General features: G+C 36.3%; 4 protein-coding genes across 4 annotated transcripts in view; 1 reads left to right on the top strand and 3 right to left on the bottom strand.

Annotated features, from left to right (window-relative positions):
- Positions 1–30: 30 nt before the first annotated feature.
- Positions 31–3,711, bottom strand: fam113 (family with sequence similarity 113). The gene is made up of 9 exons (XM_016247895.1): positions 3,448–3,711; positions 3,291–3,370; positions 2,432–2,670; positions 2,262–2,307; positions 1,930–2,164; positions 1,585–1,671; positions 1,131–1,196; positions 571–720; positions 31–477 (listed from the first exon to the last, which is right to left on the bottom strand). Exons 1-9 carry the CDS (start codon positions 3,518–3,520, stop codon positions 362–364), a joined length of 1,092 nt encoding a protein of 363 aa, XP_016103381.1. The 5' UTR covers positions 3,521–3,711; the 3' UTR covers positions 31–361.
- A 509-nt stretch (positions 3,712–4,220) lies between these two features.
- LOC107563369 (NACHT, LRR and PYD domains-containing protein 1a) lies at positions 4,221–9,897 on the bottom strand. Its single transcript, XM_016248230.1, has 12 exons — positions 9,650–9,897; positions 9,289–9,546; positions 8,890–9,198; positions 8,514–8,783; positions 8,336–8,419; positions 7,778–7,940; positions 6,688–6,752; positions 6,369–6,580; positions 5,511–5,767; positions 5,312–5,425; positions 4,940–5,143; positions 4,221–4,846 (listed from the first exon to the last, which is right to left on the bottom strand). The coding sequence occupies exons 2-11, from the start codon at positions 9,435–9,437 to the stop codon at positions 4,967–4,969; spliced, it is 1,800 nt and encodes a 599-aa protein (XP_016103716.1). The 5' UTR covers positions 9,438–9,546; positions 9,650–9,897; the 3' UTR covers positions 4,221–4,846; positions 4,940–4,966.
- A 949-nt stretch (positions 9,898–10,846) lies between these two features.
- Positions 10,847–14,246, bottom strand: LOC107563097 (NACHT, LRR and PYD domains-containing protein 12-like; the record flags this gene model as incomplete). The annotated part of the gene is made up of 5 exons (XM_016247884.1): positions 13,958–14,246; positions 11,847–13,518; positions 11,471–11,746; positions 10,988–11,377; positions 10,847–10,895 (listed from the first exon to the last, which is right to left on the bottom strand). Coding segments are annotated over exons 2-5 (2,307 nt in total), but the record flags the coding sequence as incomplete, so codon positions are not given.
- A 1,239-nt stretch (positions 14,247–15,485) lies between these two features.
- The window catches only part of LOC107563087 (rab9 effector protein with kelch motifs-like), an 8,927-nt gene continuing 7,741 nt past the window's right edge, over positions 15,486–16,671 (top strand). Inside the window, exon 1 of the mRNA XM_016247873.1 lies at positions 15,486–15,535. Within this exon, the coding sequence (XP_016103359.1) occupies positions 15,486–15,535 (50 nt within the window). The remainder of the gene's footprint in view (positions 15,536–16,671) is intronic.

Raw genomic sequence — 16,671 nt, 5'->3', positions numbered from 1 at the left:
TCAGTCCAGGACTTAACTAACAATTTTACAGACTTTTGTAAAAAATAAATGTTTATTTCAGTATTAAAAGAAATGTTTTGTCCTGTGGTGCTTAATTTTTCCATCAGTGGCAAATGTTTTTGTGACACGAGAATCATATAACATAGAAAGGCTCTATAAACAAGCATCACTTTTAAGAAAGTATGAATAAACGACATTTCAGTACTTAATAAACATGTACGCACCCTACAAAACAACAATTCCTATAATTCCAACAAGGTGCTTAATTACCATGCAGAATGTGTATTTTTACTTGAAAGGTTTAAAGGAAGAGATTCAACAAAGCTTCATTCTGGCCATACACAATGAGAACAGAGTCGATTTAGTATCTGTAAGTACGTGGTCTCTCTCGTGTGTAAGGATTATATGGTCTTCTCTGTTTGTGTTTCATGACCAAGTTGTTCACTGGCCAGTAGGGGGCAGCAGCTGAATTAACACCTTATGAATAAATAGACGTTTAGTACAATTTTACATTAATATAATACATTAAGATACAGATAGTTTGAGAAAAATAGTTAAATCTATTTGTACCTCTGTAGAAGGGTTCCCTTTCAAAGCTCTGGTACCCTGCTGTTAAGTGGGGAGGTACACTGTCGCTGTAGAACTGTGCACCATAGCCGCTGAACTGTGAACCAAAGCCACTGAACTGCCTCATCATTTGGCCTTGTGTCCAGGCTGGAGCTGGAAAATGAGAACGATCACTTTCATTTTAACAAAATAATCAAACATGACTAATAACTATAGATACATGTATGTAGATGCGTCATTAGCATCCGAGATGCATAACCCATCTGCCATTTTTGGAACGGCCTGCGAACTCGAGCGCAAGTTGACTGTGTGCATCTACAACAGCAAGTTACACGCATGTATATCTTTGAATATCCATTGATTATTATGGTGGATGACAAGTTGACCGTCCCAACGGACGCTTCAACGTATCTCAAGTGGTCGAATATGGTATCTATGCATATCTAGGACTACAACATCCCCCAGCGCTAACTGAATTGTACAATTAGTTGTTCCTAAATGAATCATCATGAGAATAACTGTGCTGGTTAAGTAAATTTTCTCAGGAGTGGCTTGATTGTTACCATTGTTATAATGGATAGCAGGCGTCACAGGTGGATTGAAGCCTCTCTTATTGCTATATAGAGGACCTGTTAAAAAGGCATGTTTTCAATTAAGTGTTACACAGAAAAAAAATGTTGCAAGTTATATACAGTATATACTACAGAAAGTTTGGGGTTGGTATAATTTTCTTATGCTCAAAGACTTCATTTGATCAAAAACAGAAACGGTGTGAAATATTATAATTTCAAATAGTGGTTTTAAATATATTTTAAAATGTAATTTATTCCTGTGATGGCAAATCTAAATTTTTTTAGTGTATTATCATCAATGTTGAGAACAGTTGTGTTGCTTAATTTGGTGAAAACTATGATTTATCATGATTCTTTGACAAATAATTTAATGCATCCTTATTAAATCTACTCATTGTCCAAAACAAAAAACATACGGAGGCCAAACTTTTGTAGAGTAGTGTACCTTGATGGCGTACGAGAGCACTTGAGGTAGCAGTCTTCCAGTTATGGCTGTCATGTAATGGTGGGTGACCATCCGCCTTAACCTGGTCTGCAAAAATAAGAAAGAAATATAAATGGGTTACTAAATGTTCTATGTACTCTTAGGTAAGTCATTAAACAAAAATGTGATTATCTGAACAGTTTTGTTGGTACAGAGAGTGATGCCAGAAAAACAAAAAACACAATTTTTTTTATTCTAGAACCCAACCAAAATCCACCACTCTTTCAAAATGATAGAATCTTACAGTATTTTGCACCTTTATGCTACAGCTAACCAATGACAACAAACTCAACCTGCATTTCTCACCATGATCTGGCAGTTCCACTCCCCACGCCTGTGCTACATGCTCCAGTAACAAGCATGTAATCTGCCGGTGGGCCACAGCATTCCAGTGTACACCATCCTGCATACGATGTTGCAGGCTGAACCGGAACTGGAAGTGAAAGTCTAGTACATCAAAGCCGTACTCATTGGCAAGAGTGGCTCCAAAGTAGTTTGCTTCGATCACGTCGAATCTCAATGTGGGACCCATGTGTTGGATCTGGATTTGTGGGCAAGCCGAAAAAGTCCAGGATTATTGATTCTCATCATCGTTCGAGAAGGTACATTCTCTATATAGTTTTGTTTTTGTAACCCACCTCTGGAACCAAGAATCCACCCAGAGTCTTTGCAACTTCAGGGATCTTATCTATGCACAATCAGCTTGTAACACTCCAAAGAGAAAGGAAAACTTGAAATCGCATCATATGACCCCTTTAATTTTAAAATAATTATGACATTCTAAATATCTTATGGCTGTAAAAATCACTCCCACCTTGATATGTCCCACACACAAGAATTGACGATGACCAGGTCTGGTTTCATTCCTGTTTCAAAGTCGGTCAAGATCCTCTCCATGCTGCGTGAAAAAACACGCGTGACAAAATAGAAACGGATCAAGTGGTGATCCGTTCTGTACTGTCTCACTTCTTTATAGGCAGTGCCATTATTCATTTCTCCTAGTCGGCCACCTTCTACCAGACAGTCTTGCTCAAAGGAAAACTCACCCTGTGAAATATGGACAAGACAGATGCATCAGACATTGCTTAATCTATACTGGAAAAAGGAAAGTTCCTATTCTTCTCACGGTTACTACAGAAGTAACAATATTCACAGCAGCTTCATGTTTTCCTCTATTCACACATTTATTGATCAAAAACTGTACATTGGAGTGTTTTGGCTAAATCTTGATGAGAAGTATAGATAGCTGAACTTTTGGACATGGTATCTGGTTATTAGATGGTCAACCAGCTATAATGTGCCAAAAATCAGCTTGACAACACTAAAAGGGCAAGGCCAGCTGGTACTGTAGCTGGTTTGTTGTTGGTCCAAAATGGTCTTCAAGTGTACACCAGCAAGAAATCAGACAGGCCTACCATTAAAACACACACACACACACACACACACACACACACACAGCTTTCATGCATAAACTCATCTAAAACAAATCTTGATCTGTTTCTTAGTGTTTAAAGTACTTCTAATACCATTAAAACACACACACACACACACACACACACACACACACACACACACACACACACACACACACACACATACACATACATACACACATACATATATAAAAAGCGACATACAACTAATAAAACATGAATCCAGATACTGACCTTGCTTTTTAGCTGTGATACACTTAAATACGCATCTCTCCTCAACATGAGGACTAGATCCTTGTAAACCGAGCGTTGAACTAGAGAGAAAGCAGTCTTATTAAAAATCACGAAGGCCATTATTATCACAATACCTATTAATCTTCGGAGTACTCACTTGAATCGCCTAAGACCACAACGAACTTGTTGTGGAGCAGCTGCTTTGCAGTGCGCGGAGTCACAGGCCTCATCGTGGTTTTACCAGTCTCAATTAAATTCAGAGTAATTAACTGAAAAGCAAACTTGGTGTTAACAAACAACAATACGATATGGATGGTGTTCGAACCTCGGGTTCCTGGTATCAAACAACCAAACCGTACGTTAGCTAACAAGGAGCTCCGGTTAAAAAAAAGATTAATTGCTTTTTCGTAATGAGATAACTAGCAGCTGTGAAGAAAAGTGAGATATTGCTCCCCTTGCGGTTAATATGGAGAAAACATGACAATTTGGATATTAGATTTCTTGTGTAAAATCGGCTTAATCCCAGTGATTTCTGTAACCTACTAGTGAGGAAAATTTCCGAAAATGCCCGATAGCAGAGAAAACACAATGATATAAATATATAAAAAGATGATATACTTGCTGTATGTGAAATATTTAGATGTTCAATGTGCCTCTTTCTCTCTTAGTGAAAGTTCGTAACCTTTCAAGTACCTATTGATAATTTTGCACCCAGCAGAGTTGGTTTCTGTAGATCTTCCATGGCTGCAGCATAAGTTAGTTGATAAATAATCATTTAAATGATTAAACGTAGTCTTTTGATTCAACTTTTATTGTTCACTTTTTGTTCAGTTGATTCTACTTTCATCAACAAATATTATTCATATCTAAACTTAATTTGTGAAATATTTGGACATGATTCTCATATAAACAAATAATAGAAACAGCCTGTTGTCATAATTACAGTACACATAATTGCAGCACTTCTCATGTTGCTGTCTACTTAATTTTGTTATTCACTCTGGAGTAAAGCATCAGATAAATAAATCCAGTATATGAACATATAGCCTAAGTAACCTGAACATCTTTACAATTCATTTACAAAATCAATTACAAAGCCACATACACAGATTCGAATTTACAGTTGAAGTACAATCAACAGTTATTCAAGGCTTGAAATATTACCACACTGAGGTAATCTGTTGTTGAGCGTTAGGCTAATAAAAAGTGTTTTTACACTGAGATCTGTCTACAAAATGATTGAAAAGTCTGTGATATGCTCTAACCCTCAAGGCCAAACAGTGTCACATATGGCTTTAGTCGGTCTGTCACAGATTCATCATTACGAGGCAGCTCCTTCATGAACTCATGTATGGCTTTCACTGATTCTTTGAATCCCCATGTCTTAAGAACCAAAGTCACCAACTCACACCGGTCTTTTGTTTCTTCAAGTCTCATTGAACAAATGGGATGTCTTTTCCCAGTGTGCGTCATTAAATGCTTCAGTTTCTTGATCTCTTCACTTTTAAGATCCTCCATGAGTTTACCAAGAGCAGATATCCAGGTTTTACAGTTTACTAGACACAAAATTAACAAATAATTATCAGGCATTTTAAAAAAAAATAATGCATTCTGTGAATCTCAGGGAACTTCAAAAAGAATGATGGTACCTTGAATGTTAGAATGTTCTTCAGATCTCATTTTGTGTTTTTCTTGAGAATTATCCAACGCTTCCATGCATTTTTGAAGTTAATCGTATCACTTTCCTTTATTTTAAGTTGAATTTTAATTCGCAGTTCAGTCACATCTTTATCCAAGAAGATTTCAAATGTAGGATGGTGATTATCAGCGTGCAAGGGTTCAAATATTTTTTCCTAAACGATACAACAAACCATAACCATACACAAAAAAAGCTGAATAGCATTTTCTAAGGTTAGTAAAATCATCAAATTCTCTGTGCCAATGGACGTTACCCAGTTTAGCTTCACAGTGTGATAAAACAACTTTGTGGTCTGGGAGAAACAATCTCGGAATTCACATACCTTCGGTTGGACTCTTTTGGCTTTTTTTGAGATCAGAGTGTACTTTGCATTTATCTGTAGTTTGCAGTCAGAGCTGGTTTGAATGAACACATACTGTTGTTGCTGTTCTTTAATCTGCTGGCAAAACAAGACTATGAGTGATGTGTATTAAAAATAATCTCTACAAAATAAAATGAGGGCAAATGAAAGATTATCAGACCTCGGAGAGTGGGACATTGCTTGGCAAAAGAAAAACCCATAGCCTTTGCTGTGTCAGTGACATGTCAGGTTCTTGGAACAGCAACACCTGGCCATTGATGATTTTGTTATTTTGATTATTCTCATCCACAAGGCCGTAACTAGATAACCTACAGACATTTACAGCTATATGCGTTCTTGAAATTTTATTTGGAGAGAGGAATTCCCAAGTGTCCTCGTTGTGTATATGGACAACAGAAAGACTTCCAATTGCATCAACTGTAGATAAAAAGTGGTTAAAAAAAGACAAAACAAACAGTTGGGATTAAATAGTACTATTTTTAAATACAGTTTTTCTGCTCACACAGAAATATTTATATAAGCAACTTTTTCTAGACTTTAATCCATCAAAACCCTCATTTGATGGCAAAATACGATGAATATTATTGTGTTTGAAAACCTAGTGAGTTGTTCATCAAGGCCACATAAGGCACACATGTCCTTAGTGTAGAATTGACATACTGTCAATTACATTTGATTCAATACTGAAAATGACCAAAAATCATCCCATCTAAATGTAAAATAATATGCAATATTAGTCAAGTCTTTTAAGAGCCTTGTAAGAAACCATTTCTAGTCAGTCAAAGAATGTTTACAAAGAATCAGTTATTTAAAAGATTCCATTTCAGTGAGGAAGCAGCCTCAGAATCACAGCAGAGACAGCTCACTATATTGTACAACAGAGCTCAGAAGGCCAACATCATTGTTAATGAATGATAATGAAACTGAACTGATATGCACTGATTTCAGTTCTCTATACAATCATTTGAATATTCACAATATGTTGGGTATCCATTCATTAACATGCTTTATCATTTACCGTGTGTCTCACAGTGTGGAAGGTGGAGTTCATAGATTTCTCCTGTAGGGGTTTTGATGTCGAACAGAGGTCCAGCAGGCTCATAGTGAGTGTTGATGAGGAGACGCGCATCCCAGTGAGCCACACTGTACTCTACACATCCACTTCCTTTCAATCCGAACACTAGCCCCGTCGCGCTGCACATGAAAAGGCCTTCTGTTTTCCACTGAAACCTGCAAGACAATTAAAAAAAATCATTTTTGAGAAACTGTTTCACACAGGAAAGTCATATTATTTTATGAATAAAGTCATACCTCAAAGACAAGGAGAGTTTACTGACCTATAGGAAATCTTGCCATTATTTACTGCAAGTTCAGGCTCAAACGTCTTTATGAGATCTTCTGTCTACAATATAAGATGTTTTTATATGAAATGTTTTTACTTGACTTTTTACTACTAACAAGTTTAAAGAATGATAAATCACTTAAGAAATAGCAAAGGATCTGTGCTTTTCTCTTGTATCCTAATTATGACATTTTGCCTTCCTGAATTGTTTACCCTATATTTTACACCTTAGGTTGATTTGCTTTGTAAAATTAAATGCATGCCTGATGTTTCATTAGGCAGTGTTTTAAAAAATGTTTTAATTCTGTGATCATTTATTCACCCCCATGTTGTTCCAAACCTGTATAAGTTTATTTCTTCTATGGAACATAAATGAAGATATTTTGTAGAATGTAAATAACCAAACCATTTTGGTTTATTAATTTACACTGTATGGACAACAACAAAGATATTTCTAAAAATATATTTTCTTTTGAAGAAATGAAGTCATACAGGTGGGAATCACATGAGGGTGGTTCGTGTTTTGGCTGAACTATCTCTTTATGTTATCATATTTTAGTGTGAGAAATATGCATTAAGCAAATGCTTAGTGTTTTATTGCATCTGTGCTTTTCCTGCTTGTATGCTATACCCTATTTATCAGTGAGAAATGTTCACTATCTTCAGCCTGCACCTTAACATAAGATGACACAGAGATCAGCAGCTCCAAAACTACAGAGATAATCTCAGCATACATTGCTGACAACTAATTAAGAATGGGCACACTTTATCACCCATCCTTAAATAAAGATTGAGGTTCCCTTTCCTACCACATTACCCTTCTGTTTGCAATTGGCCCATGAGTGATCCTTCATGATCTGTTGTCCTTTACTGACATTCCACTTATATCTACCATTCATAAAACAAAAATATCATTCTTTCATCTTTACGCAACTAATGATTTAGGCTTTTGCTAGCTCATAACTGGTCTATTAAATCTCTATGTGCTGCAAACTGCATATGACATACAACCTTTTCAGAATGCTGTTCAAAAATATCTGAACACTCTCACAAACACAAAAGAAACAAATTATTGGTACCAGTACCTTAACAAAAGAACTGATTGATTTTTCCATCTCACTTTTTGATCTCAAATCTTTTGTAATGTAATTCTGTGTGTGGCTGCATCTTCTTGTATCAGCCTGTTGGGTTTCAAAGCGTGCTTCTTCCACCAGGAGGCCCATCTCTGTTACTTGGTTGTCACAAATGCTGTGCAAATGATTGAATAAAGATGATCAAGAATTCAATTCTGTTTAACACATCAGAACAAACCAAAACTGTTACGTAAACAAACAAACAGATAAACTGGCAACTGAGATGGTGAGAACTTTACCATAAAAAGACTGTAACAATTTGACAAGCACTGTGACATTGTGTGACTTATAAGATACTACTAAAAAATCTCCATCATATTGTAGAGTACTCCGTGATCTTAAATTAATGTGTTAAATAATCCAAAACATTTAGGTTGTATCCCTGGAATAAGGGCAATTAAAATGAACTAATTATCGGGGGGTTTTTTACCAGAGAATTTTTAATTTATTTTTCCAATACAATTTCAATGTACAGTGCTAGCTGCACAAAATATTTAACACCATAATCACCATATGGTCTTTGTGAAACTGCTTTCATCTAAGGCTTGGTGCAGTCTCAGAACACCTTTATCGGTTATGTCATTTCCAGTAAGACTGAAAAAAAAGTGTTAAGAGAAATCATTAATCATATAGTTTAAATAAAGAAATAGATAAAAAAAACAGCCTTAATTAGCCTATAAATACTCACTCTAAAATCATAATTTTGTGGAGGTGAGGCAGCAAAAGATCCAAGCACGCATCTGTGATCTGACAATAGCTGAGATTAAGATGTGTGAGCTCCTCTTTGTCATCCAGGACTAACTGCAGAGACTCACATGTACGATAGTTAAGAGGAATGTCACTGAGGTTCAGCTCTTTTCCAAGAGCTTTGGAAAGTGACGATGCCCATTGCAAAGACATGGCCATGGGGGCATTGGAAATCAAGGTTAAAACCTGACAAAGAAGACTTTTGCCCAAGCTGTAAGACAGACATTTTTGCAACTGAATCATTTAATCTTCTGTAGAAATCTAACAATAAAATGAATTACCTTAATTTATGTAAAAAAATATATACGAGGACTCACTGAAGATGCACTTTGTGCAGAATAGGGAATAGAATCTCAAGTGCAGAATCATCTGCTTGGCAGTCGTATAAAATCAATTCTGTATTGCACGTTGATGTTTTAATGGCAGAAGAAATGGCTGTAAAATCTATACGACTCATAGTTAGAAGATCCCTATTCTCTTGACCAGAACGGCCACTGCTGAGGGAAGAATTGCAGGAGAAGTCCAGTTTGTGGTTCAGTGCAGTCAAAAGGGAAGACGCCGAATATCCTTGTTTTTCCATGTTCTTAGAGGCATGAAGAAAGTTCAACAACAGCTTTCTATCAACCCTAGTCCCATAAAGCAGTAGTGCTGTGAGCAATGCAAAACTCATTCGAATTTTAAATGTAAGTTGAACAAAAATTATTTGAGCACATTACCTCAGATCAGATACTCTGTGCAGAAGTTTGACGATGCTGTCAGTCTCATTATTTGGTACGACAGAGTTCAACAGGTTGAGCTTAACACCATCACTATAGTGCAGGGCAAAACAGAGGGCTTTGCAGTCAGCTGAATCCAACTCTCTCATGCAAAGGTTAATCAGGTTAGCTGAAGATTTAACTAATTTCACAATCAGATGACCAGCATGGTTTTGGTATATCTCCTTCAATGCAGCCCTGACAAACCGCGGGCTTATCCTGCATTATAAGGAATAATTATTTTAGAATGTCTAATGCTAACAACACCATAAAGTGCAGATATGAATAGATATATTAAACTGTACACCAGTAAAGATATTGCCTTTTAAAGCACACTGTGTCCAGTAAAGCAAGAAGGCTCGGAACTTTCAAGACACTAAATCCACCCTCTGCGAGGTCTAGTGTCACTTGCTTTTTGGTGCCCTGAATTAGGTAAGATAAAACCTCCCAGGACAAATTACAAGGTGATAAATCACCATCAGTTTTCTCCAGGAACAACTGTGTCAAATTTTCATCTTGAGCATCATACACAATTTCTGCCAGTCGTTGCAGAGTCCCTTCAGGAAATCTGTTGTCACAGAATTCTTATTAATATACATTTTCAAGTAAACGAACACTTCAAGGTTAAAAAGAAAAAGAAAAAAAGATGTATATATTCCACAGCAGAATCACGCTTACTTAATGGACAAGGGACCCTGATGACACAGCAGACAAATGAACCAGTGAGGCTCAATTTTAAATTCAGACAGGTTCAAGTTGTGGACTCTCCAGACTCTAAGAAGAGAAGTTAGCTTACTTAATAGCTGGCATAGTGCTCTCTCTGGTAGATGAGAGTTATCCAAAACCAATGACAGCTCTTCCACAGTTACAGCATTTATTTCTTTATCTGATATAACCAGTCTTGCAGATGCAAGAATGAAAAGATCAACAACAATCTTAACAATTTTGTGGATGTCTTTGGGCTGTCTGAGAGCAGCACTGAACCTGCATTGTATAAAAAAAAATGTTAAAATATATATATTTTTTACTTAAGACCTATACCTAGTTGTTTTAAATAAACAAATAAAAAAACTCACCTCATTTCTGTAATGTAGGGCATACATTGAAGAATTAGTTTAAGTTCACTCAGCTCATATGTGACATGATCTAGTTCAGCGGGCTTCCTTAAATTTAGAACTTCCATGGTTTGGAAAAGTAGTGACACTGATGGGTTTGAAGGCTGTACAACCCAGGTAGGTGGCAATGCATAGAAAACAGGTTGCAAAACTGGAAGAGCATCCATGTTCTTGGCATGTTCATGCAGTTTCAGCAGGAATTTACACTGATCATCAAAGTTTTCTCTTTGATTATTGCTGCAAACAGACAGCAGTTTCCTTACACATCGTTGACCTGTCTTCATCTCATAAATAGCTCCTTGAAGATAGAGCTCTGTTTCTATAGCTACTTTAAATAGATGGGGGAAAATCCTATGAACAAATGAGAAAAAATACAGAATATGTGAATTAAGATCAACAACAATCTTAACAATTTTGTGGATGTCTTTGGGCTGTCTGAGAGCAGCACTGAACCTGCATTGTATAAAAAAAAATGTTAAAATATATATATTTTTTACTTAAGACCTATACCTAGTTGTTTTAAATAAACAAATAAAAAAACTCACCTCATTTCTGTAATGTAGGGCATACATTGAAGAATTAGTTTAAGTTCACTCAGCTCATATGTGACATGATCTAGTTCAGCGGGCTTCCTTAAATTTAGAACTTCCATGGTTTGGAAAAGTAGTGACACTGATGGGTTTGAAGGCTGTACAACCCAGGTAGGTGGCAATGCATAGAAAACAGGTTGCAAAACTGGAAGAGCATCCATGTTCTTGGCATGTTCATGCAGTTTCAGCAAGAATTTACACTGATCATCAAAGTTTTCTCTTTGATTATTGCTGCAAACAGACAGCAGTTTCCTTACACATCGTTGACCTGTCTTCATCTCATAAATAGCTCCTTGAAGATAGAGCTCTGTTTCTATAGCTACTTTAAATAGATGGGGGAAAATCCTATGAACAAATGAGAAAAAATACAGAATATGTGAATTAAGTAAAAAAAGTGAATAAATAAATAAATAAATAAATAAGTGTAACTGGTTGTACCTAATGGTTGCAATATTGGGTAAGCTCTCAAAAATTGCCTTCTGCAAAGATCTGGTTATGACTTCTTCATTTACATGCAGAAAAAGATGAACACTGATCTCTGATCTCTTATTTTTAAGGACTTCTCCTATCCTTTGAAACACTTTCTGGTCCAGTGTTTCAAGTGCAGAGAGATGCATTTCAAAGCTGAATAAGCTAAGCAAGCTATCAAAATCTGAAAACTGCCCTGCTGCAAGAGCCACTCTCCACATTTGAGATTTCAATGTGCTTGTTGACCTAGGAACAAAAATAAACATCATATAATTTTTGTCATTGCTTGATAATCATGAAAGGGAGTGGCTGTTTGTTTCAACAGCCATAACTGAACTTCTTGTACCTGAGAAATTTCAGATTTTTCAATGATCTTAGAAGTAGTTTCAAGCCGGGATCAGTAATGCTACAATCTGTGAGATCCAGATCAATATTCCGATGCACAGCTTGATTGACCACATAGGATATTACACAGCACTGGTAAGGATCAAGTGTTTGGTCTTCTAAATCAAGCTCATACTGAACCTTTTCCAGGAAGAGTCGGCATGCCTTAGGAAACTGATACTCATAAAGGCATCGACACACAAATAAGATGTTGTCAGCTTCCACAAACTGCTCACAATCGCCTTCTTGATTCTGTTCTTTGGTGTAAAGGAAAGTATCTATAATCTGTTGTAAGTACTTGACACGTGTGGCTTCTATCTGTTCTACTGGCACCAAACACTTTATGAGCTCAACTACATTATCAGAAAGAAGTCCAGACAAAAATGGCATGATATATTTAAGGTATTTTCCATCTTCATTGTTTTGGCATTTATCCAGTACATTGGTAATCTTGTCAGGATTTAAAATGAGATAAAGAGCTGCCCAAAACTCTTGCATTGTATTATGCAGGAATGCATACACTTTGCAAGAGGTTGTGGATGGGTTCCAGAATTGCTTTGTCAAGAAAGCATTTTGCACAGACTTATCTTCATGATCCAAATCTGTCAGGTTCACTGTCTTTGCTAGCATTGCTTGATAGGAGGCTAAGGCTAAGTTTACGATATCCCTCCTGTTATCTTTAATGTACTTATCCAAGTGCTCCACATCTTGGTGCCCATGTTGTTTCATGCAAAAGCGAAAAATTCGGACATACATCTCTGTAACTGTAAATGGCTTGTTCCTTGCTTCAGTAGGACTTACTGAAATGCAGGCAGCTACTATGAAGGCATACAGTGGTACAGAGCATAAACTAAACAACTCTGGGTTTTCCAAAGCACCAATGTCATCTGTTGTTCCCAACATCCACTTAAAGTATTCATAGATGGACTTATGATTAAAGCCTTGAACCTCCACTCGATAAGACCGCCAGTCTGACAAATAACCTGTATCCTCAGCTTCTGGTCTGCAAGTGGTCAACACCTTTGCATCCTTTAGAAGTTCTTTCTCCATAAGTTGTTTAATCACAGAGTTTCCAATCACATCCATGATACCATCAAAAATGATAACAACATTCTCTGAATTGCTCTCAATATTTTCCAGGACTTGATCGGACGCTTTATCTGGGGATATGTACTTTTGAAAAAGAAGATCCTTCAAGTTTTGAGGATATGGAGACTGAGAGAAGACTCTCATCAGTGGCTCATCAAAATAAAACATATAACTCACTGGAATGTTTTTCTCTTCTGTCCAAAGTCTAAGTATCTCCAGTGCAACTGTTGTTTTTCCCACTCCAGGTTTTCCCACAAGCAGGATGCTTTTCTCATCATTCATTAGCAAGTCTTTGGGAGACAACATTTTCTTGGCTGTTGGAATGTAGGTCTTCAGTTTCTTTGAACGAGATTTCTTGTATCCCTTGTTCTTCTTAAGCTTTGCAACTGTACTAGAATCTGTGTCCATAACAAGGGGTACGTACATGAAGGGTTTTCTTTTTTGCTCATTTTTTAAGAAATTCATACTTTGGTTCCATTTATCATCCAGGATTTGTCTTGCTTTCCATCTCAAAAGGCCCTGGTATGTGGTAAAAGGATCTGAATCTGGAAAACATTTCAAAATCTTTTTTGGATATTTATTGGACATTTCTTTAGATATCTACAACAGTACAGTGAAAACCAGTGCACTTCTCTGAATATATGCTCCAGTCTTAAAAAGGTCAATCAAAATAGACTAAATTTTCTTGTCACAAAATGACAATTACAAAAATATGGTGTTTGTTTAGCATTGCCTGTTTCCAAATTCCTTAAATTTTGAGACTTCATTGATCGAGAACGGTCACTGAACTTCAATCTACCAAGGCAAGTTGCCTCATCCTGAACCCCATTATGCTACCACATTGCCTTCCCCAACTTTCACTATATGCCTCTGATTAAATAAAGGTATTAATATAACTACAGCTAAGAATAAAAATACACTTATCTAGACTACTTGACACAAGAAGAAGAAGAAGAATACAGAATTCCTGTTCTTGTTACCCACCTGCATGGTTTGCTGTCTGAGATTGTGGCTCTTCCTGGAAGGAGAAGCAACTAATCCAGTGATGTAAATCTGGAGAACCCAAACCAGGTCTTGGAAATACTTGAAATCTTTTTTTGTCAAGAATTTTTAAAAACTTATAGCATGCTTCTTCACCTTTAGAAATAACTAGGTCAAGTATAATCTTTATCTTATCCTGGGTAATTTCCGCAGATTCAATTGAATTAAGCTCATGAGTTTTGAAGAATTTGCACTGGTTTAAGGCTTCAATTACAGGATCACAGTATAAATGAGATCCAGTTAGCAGATTGTGTCCATTTCCTAGGAATTCCTGTAGTATACTTGATAGTAGAAATCCTGATATTTTAACATAGTGTAAATGTGTATTTGCACTTAGTGTAAATAGCATATTGTTAAAAATACTGCTATTTTCACTTAGTGTAAATAGAATCCATTGCTGAAACGAGATTTGAAAAGGGAGGGAAAAAAAGCTCAGCAAAAGGCAGGATCGAACCCGGGTCGATCGCGTGAAAAAGTCAGTGACACGCGCTTATCCATCTGCGCCACTTTTTACTAAATGTAAATATGCACCCCCTATTTTTTATTCCATAGTAAGGGCAATTGATACAATACATTTAAACTGAGCTACTTTAATACCATCTCCGAACTTTCTACCACGACTCTGCTGTTCTTCGGCTGGCTCTTCCTGTATACGTTGATTGACAGATGTCTCGTCCAGTCAGCGGTGACTAATCACAAACCAATGGCGCTGCCTCAAACTATACCTACCTTTTCCGGTTTGTCTGATTTGTCTTTGCGTTTTCTGACTTATTTTGTTTTCGAATTTGTCATTGTGTTTTCTGACTTATGTTGTTTTCTGAATTGTTATTTTGTTTTTTAGACTTGCATTTGCGTTTGTAATTTATTTTTGTTTTCAGAATTGTGATTTGTTCTGCACTTCTCTGCCACCATAGCTATATCTCTATTTGCCCTACAGAAAACGTTTATAATAAAACATTTTTTGCGTGCATATGTAATACAAATATACAATATTTCTATTACAGATATCAGTTATTGATAATGAAACCATCAATTTATTGATGGTTAATAAACAGGGGAACACAAAATAATTAGTTGACGTTTTTAAACATGCTTTAAACACACGTGTTTTGGTAACAGGATTTAACTAACTAAAGTAATCCGAGATTAGTTAATATGTTATTAGATTCAGTTTTAAAAAGATAATTAAACAAGTTTTACAACAAACAAATGGCAACAATTCGGTGGAATGGCCCATCTACAAAGAGCAAGTAACAAAATGTAACGATAATGGTACACAGAAACTTGATTCAAATGTTGAACAACGAGTTACAATTTAAAAAACACACCAATTTCAAACCTAGCACCAGTGTAAAAGATGGCGCAAAGCTAAAACCGAAAGTCGTCTGACTACCGACCTTCTTCAACGCATCGCTTTAGACTCGTACAAATAAAATCCATCAAGACGACACTGAGGTTTGTAAATCCACCCATGGACAAGATCCGCTCTCCAATGGGAGTTAATAGCCCAAGAGGGCTACAGTACTGCCGCAATGCTACAAGTGATACTTTTCGCCTTTCAGTGGTTCATTAGCATTAGGTTCACGTCACACATCCGGAGTTAGGCGTCAAATCAAAATACTTTCGGGTTAAGATAAGCTTTTTTCCCCGATAAGGGCAAGTACAAATAAATCCATTCACTGAGATCCACTTTACAGTAACTTTCCTGTTTAATTAGCCAAAGTCTTGGTTAACAGGAGCTAATTTGCTTATCATTTAGGTTTTAATACTTGAAGACGTTTTGTGTTAAAATGTAAAAAGCAGAACTTATTCTACATTATATATATATTTTCCAATGTTTTCTTACTTTCCACATAGCTATGATTCAGTCATATTGCACTATATGCATTTCCAATATACATTTGTTTTATAACTCGCACGCACACACTGATAACCTGGAACCAAGAGCATAGTATACAGTAGGTATATTCACCATAGACATTGAGGTGGATGAGTCTGAATAATAAAATATGGCCAACAATAATATCCAGTGAAGTACTTGAAGCATTTTTACCACTTTGAACTGTAATTAACAATTATTTAATTCCTTTAAATAAAGAACCACATGACAACAACTTCACAATGTTTGTTTTTAATCATAAATTATGAATGGGCTTGTAAAAGTACTCTAATATTTATATGCAGGTATGGCAAACATAAAGTCTCTTCACTGCAATCTTTATCAAATAAACAAAACATCAAATCACAGAATCGAAATAACACTGCAAAAGAAAAACAACCACACAAACAATAATTAACTATCAGGTCAAAATAGCTGGTAAAGCTCTTCTATTTTTAGAACAGAATTTTTTTCAGTGGAAGTGAATAGCTGAAAAAGGAACATATATATGAACACGTCTTCAAACGTCAATGAACATTCAACAGAAAAGATGACTGTCTGCTGAACATCAAAATCCTGAAATGACTGGGAACCAAAGTGAATTTCAAGGGTTGTTCAACCTGTCATTTAACGACTGAAGCAATCTACCAAGTGTTTAGAGTTCCATGGTCCAGCATTGTTGGCCAAGAACTGCATATTGACTTGAGTTTTGGTCTCCTGATACAGCTGGGCAGCCATCGAGACAGAACATAAAACAGATTAGCAGCTTACAACAACA

This window comes from Sinocyclocheilus grahami, unplaced genomic scaffold (genome assembly GCF_001515645.1).
Source record: "Sinocyclocheilus grahami isolate Dianchi unplaced genomic scaffold, SAMN03320097.WGS_v1.1 scaffold24.1, whole genome shotgun sequence".
Lineage (NCBI taxonomy): Eukaryota > Metazoa > Chordata > Actinopteri > Cypriniformes > Cyprinidae > Sinocyclocheilus > Sinocyclocheilus grahami.
This window is presented reverse-complemented; position numbering and strand designations above follow the sequence as displayed.

Bases quoted from the DNA above. Each gene is read 5' to 3' on its own strand.
- fam113 (XM_016247895.1), bottom strand. From the start codon at position 3,520: ATGAGGCCTGTGACTCCGCGCACTGCAAAGCAGCTGCTCCACAACAAG. The intron at 2,671-3,290 runs GTCAGTATCTGG...CATATTTCACAG, and splicing joins TATCACAGCTAAAAAGCAAG to GGTGAGTTTTCCTTTGAGCA. The intron at 721-1,130 runs GTAACAATCAAG...CTCATTTTCCAG, and splicing joins TGCTATCCATTATAACAATG to CTCCAGCCTGGACACAAGGC.
- LOC107563369 (XM_016248230.1), bottom strand. From the start codon at position 9,437: ATGAGAGAGTTGGATTCAGCTGACTGCAAAGCCCTCTGTTTTGCCCTG. The intron at 5,768-6,368 runs GTAAATGATAAA...TTTTATCTACAG, and splicing joins TCCACACTGTGAGACACACG to TTGATGCAATTGGAAGTCTT. The intron at 5,144-5,311 runs GTATGTGAATTC...TGTATCGTTTAG, and splicing joins CCAAAAGAGTCCAACCGAAG to GAAAAAATATTTGAACCCTT.